This window comes from Festucalex cinctus, chromosome 14 (genome assembly GCF_051991245.1).
Source record: "Festucalex cinctus isolate MCC-2025b chromosome 14, RoL_Fcin_1.0, whole genome shotgun sequence".
Lineage (NCBI taxonomy): Eukaryota > Metazoa > Chordata > Actinopteri > Syngnathiformes > Syngnathidae > Festucalex > Festucalex cinctus.
The window spans coordinates 9282851-9289139 of NC_135424.1; the positions used below are offsets into that span (position 1 = coordinate 9282851).

The window sequence follows — 6289 nt, forward strand, 5'->3', positions numbered from 1 at the left end:
CACTGCCATTAAAGCACTGTTCAGTCAATGCCTTTACCATCCTGAAAACTGTATTGTGCCTATTTACAGCAATGTTATCTCAAGACAAGTTTGGTTTATGCTCCTCATATGCATGAAATCAAAGTCAAATTTGTCATGAATTTTCTCTCTTTTAGAGCCTCCCTGCCTGGCCGAGCTGGAGAGGATCCAAGTTTTAGATGGCGGCAAAAGAAAGTTTGGTAGGTATTCTCCTATGAATTATTTGAATCTTATTTGGATTCGTCCTTATTGGATCAGGATTTGACTCAAACAGATCCCTAACAGGAGGCGGGGATATGGTCATGGTCGGGCTTATGGATGAGAATTTGATACAGGCAGACTGCAAGGGAAAAACAGGCCAAAGTGTGTGTGTAAAATAAATATGTGTCTAAGTGGCTAAATGAGTGTGTGTATATTTGGACTCATGTGCACTGCAGATTTTGGCTGGCTGACTGGGCTCTGAGTCAGGACTCTGCAAGGACACAGAGGGCAGAGCGCCAGCCTGACTTTCAGATGCGCCTCTGAAATACTGAGGGGTTGCTTTCATTTTGCGCCATCTTGCATTATGCGCATATTTGTTACATTTTTCTGTTGTTAAATGTAATTGATGTAATTGGTCAAGCACATCCAGCATCATCAGTATGCCCGAATACACCCTTTAAAAATGACAGCAATAAACACGTGTTATTGTTAGCTTAGCCTGTTTGAGAAAATGACTTGGTAGCTGGATTGTTGTGAGAAATGTCACGTCATGAGGTGAGGGGCTTTGTCTGTCTGTATGGCATGGGATCGTGGAGATTAAAGCTATTTTAAACTAAAATGTTTAACCTGTCCATGTGCTGATAGATACGCTGCGTCGATGTGCTGGCGTAGGCCTGACTACATTCCGATACATTGACTACAATAAGTACAAATGACTTAATAAAGTGGAAGGCAACCCAAGTTAAGCAGCAAAATCCAGCAGGTTTTAATCAATATCAGAAGACGGCCATTTTTCCACTTGCGTGAAAATGACATCAATGTTGCTAAGGTCTCAGGTAACAACCAATCACAGCTCAGCTTCAGAAAACAGGTGAACTGTGAAAAAAAAAGTGGGGAAAAAAAAAAAGAGCGCAATGATGATAAGATGTTGAATCGGTAAGACTACAAAATGAACAATTCTGAGCTCTCTCTTAAAAAAAAAAAAAGGAAAACAGGTGAACTGTGATTGGTCGTTGCCCTGAGCAACTCTGATGTCATCTTCAGTCGGTAGCATATGGCAAAATGGCCGCCCCCTGAGTTAGATACAAACGGCTGCATAACTCATATTCCACAAATATAATATTAATCAGAATGTCTTGTTTAGACTAGTAAGGTCACATATAACATATTATTGTCAAGAAATGTTTAAGGTTGACTTCCCCTTTAAGCGAATATGGCTTTCTAAGCATATAGTGCACTCCATTTATCATTTTGATCAAATTAAATTTTTCGTTTGTTGGATTAACAGTCAATTCAGTCAGTCGGTGGCTAATGTCAATAAGAATACTGAATGTGAGTCTTTGGTGCAAGTCTGAGCACTACAGTATTAAGGTCCAATATCCAAAGACTTGTTGAAAATAATGAGCCAGGTCTTCTTGTGAGATATTTCAGGTCACATGTGAGGGCTCAAGCCTGTGCATGGAACGGGGCAACTTTCAAGCTTAATAACTGCTCCACCACTTACAACACTTACTCCAACTACTTTCAGCAGAGACTTTTGATCAGTACTTGTGTGAGAGCTTTCAAACCATGCGTGTAGAGTTTGGGCTGTCTAGCGTTGTAACTTTCAAGATTAATAAATTGCAGTTTCTCCATCTGGTGAAAATCCATGGTCCAAAGAGTTTTTGTAGAGGATATCGAGCTGGAGTTGTGTGTGTGTGGAATTTCAAGTCGCGAGCGAGGGGCTTGGCGCGCACACACACATCTTCCCAATATGCTCCACCATGCTGATTTTACATATTCATCACCACCATGTTCTGTAAACAAAATTGATATTCATGGATTATGGAACTGGTTGCAACATATGCTGCATGCATGATACTGGGCAGTCAAGTGCAGTGAAGCGTGACGCAAGTCTGCTCTATGCTCACCCTTGTGAAAATGCGTGCCGTTTGTGTGTGGGTGTGCATATTTGCCAGGTCGCTTCATCCCAAACTGTGATGAGGATGGCTTCTACAGGAAGCTGCAGTGTGACAGGGGAGAGTGCTGGTGCGTGGACCAGTACGGCGGCGAAGTAGCCGGGTCGAGGATTCGTGGAAAACCAGATTGTGGTGAGCTCTTTTTGCCCCCGTAAATCTACTTATATGCCCCCCACCTCCCCAACCCTCTCCACATCCTTTTGGATTAACCCCCTCCCTGCAATCCATCCTACACAAGGTATCTTTTATGTCAAGTGACTTTCCCTTCGCTGCAAAGAGCACATTCATGCGTCAGGCGGTCATTTGCATTCCAAAGCGTGTCTTGTCACTGCGAGAAAAGTCTTTTCAAGATAAATGAGGGCTGCTCAGACAGAACCGTCTCCCGATAAGAACGGTTCCTGCGACAGGGCTTAAGAAATAACTCTTAAATCAGCACAAAGTCAAACTCCTGCCCTTATTTCGCCATTGTTTCTGCTTCCATTCCACTATGTCTCATTAGGAAAGAGTGCACTTGTTCAAAGTTAACTGAAGGACAATGCTGCAGATGTAAGGCTAGAATATATACACACACTCAGTCACTCACTCACTGGCACAATCTAATGAGATTGCGTAAAAGAACCAAATAAAAAAATAATCGGCCGAAAAGAAGATGATGTTCACAAAATAAGACACTCTAATTGTAATTTAGGAAATATATAATGTTTTTTGTAGGGATAGACCGATTATCGGTCAGGCCAAATATCGGTGCCGATATTAGGCAATATCGGCATCGGCCTTTTCACAAATCTGAAGGCCGATAAAGCTGGAATCTCACCAAGCAATGAATCCTTGCGAACATAGCAAATTTTGTGTTTTCATCAGGATTTGTAAGATGTTCACAGACACTTTTTACTTGTTGCAAAGACATTTCAAACATATTCAGACAAGTGTTCACTGTCTGCGAAGATCTTTTGAACCCTGACAAAAACACAAAAGTAGATACATACATTTGTCACTGCTGGAACTCGGAAGTCGCAACACTATTTAATTTATAATAAAAAATAAATAAATAAATAATAATAATAATAATTTACTTTTTTTTTACAAATTCTGTTGAAATTTTGGAAAACTTTATTTACGGTAGAAAACTTCAGAAAACTATTCATTTATTTATTCATTCATTCACTGCCAATACTGGGAAGTCACAACACTTTTTAATTTATAATAATAATAATAATAATAATAATAATAATGAAAAAAATAAATTTTACAATTATGTTGAAATTTTGGAAAACTTTATTTACAGGAGAAAATTTATTTATTTATTTATTTACTTGCTTAGTTTTGAATTTAGCTTAACTGCTGATGACTCTGGAAGTTCCCTACAATTTCCGTAATTTTTTAAAATTAAACAAAGCAAACAAAGAAAAGGTAGTTTTTTATTTAGTTTTTTTTAATTCTATTATTTTCTCTTGACGACTAATAATCTGTATCAGCATCGGCTCTTAAAAAAACCCATACCAGTCTATCACTAATTTTTTGTATTAATCAGCATTTCTATAGTAGACACAGTACCTTTTAAATATTTTTTTGAGTACTTTTTATGTAACGCTAATGCCAGCAATTATGTGATTATTTTTTTAAAGCCACACGCAAATGTATTCATATAAAACCTTACATTTTCATTGTATAGCATCAACTGTATACAATTAAAGCATAATTAGGTCGGTTACAAATAGAAACACATTAGTACACTACAGCATCCAAAGACAATTTCCTTAGTGAAATGAATACTTTTCAGGGCATTATTTTTCTTTCAGGCAGACTCTGAAACAGCTCTGGTTAGATTGTGTAGGTGTGCATAATGCATCAAATGTATAGAACTGTTACGGTATAGTGGTACCTTCACTTATTGAGAAATAAATTATTCTGCTTAATTGCTATATTTTTACTTCATTTTATTCACCATAGAGTGCTATTTTTCACCTTCCTTTAATGGACAAACGTCTGTAGTTTAGAAATTATTTGAACACTTTTGGTTGGTGTTAAAACCTTTATCGACTCTTTCAGCTTCACTGGCACAACTCCTGTGCCAGTATTTCTTGGCCATATCTGCAAAACGCTTATCTTGACCATAGTTATCGATCATTTCAAGCATTAAATCAATGGGCATCATTCGTTTCTTCTCAGCAGTCATTTATATGATGGTCAATTGCTTCTCTCTTTCTCTCTCTCTCTCTCTCTACTTAGACGATGAAGCCGCATATTCGGGCGACTTTGGCAGCGGCGTGGGCTGGGAGGACGAGGAAGAGAAAGGCGGCGAGGAGACCGCCGAGGAGGCCGAGGAAGAAGAGGGCGAGGCGGGAGAGGCGGATGACGAGGGCTACATCTGGTAAAGGGTCGAGCGTTTGTCCTTGCAGCCTCCATGTTCAAACACACACAAACAACGGAGGAAACTCCCAAGGTGGATATTGAAAGGGGAACATATCACTAGCAGTAATCGTGGGGTGTGCAGTCAAAAAGCTTGTCCCTCATATTTGTGAATCTATGTTATATTCTCTTGTACGTACGTTTTATTTCTAGGAGATTTTGAGCAGTAGTTTAAAATGGCCGACCATCTCTTGTTGCTTTCATTAGATTAGAAACATTTTGTCTTGTTTTTTTAAGTGGAAACTATACCGAGGACAACATTGACTTTGACATGAGCGTCCTCATCTCATCCGCTTCAGCTCTGATGTGACAGTAGTGCTGTCTCATTCTTAACGCGTCACTCCGCAGCTTGTAAATAACGTCAAGTCACGTTGTGTACCAGAAAACGAGGTTGCCGCCACGCACTCTGCCGAGGGCTCCTCTTTGCTTAGGCGACAAGTATACATCGTATCGTCGTGTGGGTCGGTTGTTGTGTTTATTAAAAGAAAAAAAAGGAAATGATAAGCATTCAATAAACGTGAGTGTGTGTGGCCACAGCTGGCCACCGTACATTGGAGTCTTCGTCTGAATATCTTGTGTGGTGTACGTATTCCCTTCATGCTGCCAGTTGCTCCCAAGGACACAGTAAAAAGAAGGAAAATGTTGTAAAGGTAAGAAATAAAAGTTGCAATATTATGCAAATTCAACTAAAATTGCAAGAAAAAAAAGTCATAAGAACAAAAAAAAAAAATCTTATTTTACATATTTTTTTAAGTAATTTAACTATTTTTTCTAAACATGACAGCTTTTTTTTTTAATTAAAAAAATATTTTACGACTATTGCTATTAAAGTACAACCTTTTACCTATGACTGAACGATCCTATTTTTTTCCATCCTACAACTTTTAATCCTATTATGACTTTATTCTCAGAGTTCTGACTTTTATCTCGTAATATTGTAACTTCATTCTTGTGTAAGATTTCTTATAATTTACAACTTTATTTTGGGAAAATAAATAATAATATTAGAACATAAAATGGTGAATTTGTTTTATCTTAATTTTACAATTCAATTATTTAAATTATTCAAATATTCTCATACTGTGATTAGCTGGCGGCCAGTTCAGGGTTTACCATGCCTACTGCCCGAAGCCAGTTAGGATAGGCTCCAGCACCCCTCGCAACCCTTGTTAGGAGTAAGTGGCCAAGAAAATGGATGGATAAAAGTATTCTCATAAAATTACAACACATTTTGGTGCAAACGTACTTTATTCTCATATTAGATATTTTCCTCATCATTTTATTTTAATTATGTGATTATGACTTTTCACTTGTACTATTATGTAACATTTTACTTCAGCAGTCATCTTCTGAATTATAAGATTTTTTTTAATTTTTGTTTGTTGCTATACTTGAGCTTGAACATGGTGTTCGTTATGGACAAACCGTGACGAGCACAGAAGTCCAATAACAGAACACCGCTCGGGTTCCGATCAGGGGGGCCGTTCCTCCCAATCACGCCCCTCCAGGTCTCACTGTCATTCCCCACGTGAGCGTTGAAGTCCCCCAGCAGGACGAGGGAGTCCCCAGAGGGAGCGCTCTCCAGCACACCCTCCAAGGACTCCAAAAAGGGTGGGTACTCTGAGCTGCTGTTTGGTGCATATGCACAAACAACAGTCAGGACCCGTCCCCCCACCCGAAGGCGGAGGGAGGCTACCCTCTCG

The 6289-nt window shown here is 39.0% G+C and overlaps 1 protein-coding gene across 1 annotated transcript in view; it reads left to right on the forward strand.

Moving 5' to 3' along the window:
- The window catches only part of spock2 (SPARC (osteonectin), cwcv and kazal like domains proteoglycan 2), a 32121-nt gene extending 26984 nt beyond the window's left edge, over nt 1–5137 (forward strand). The window contains exons 8-10 of the mRNA XM_077495730.1: nt 156–218; nt 2178–2309; nt 4407–5137. Of these exons, the coding sequence (XP_077351856.1) occupies nt 156–218; nt 2178–2309; nt 4407–4552 (341 nt within the window). The 3' untranslated portion in view covers nt 4553–5137. The remainder of the gene's footprint in view (nt 1–155; nt 219–2177; nt 2310–4406) is intronic.
- The last annotated feature ends 1152 nt before the right edge of the window (nt 5138–6289 follow it).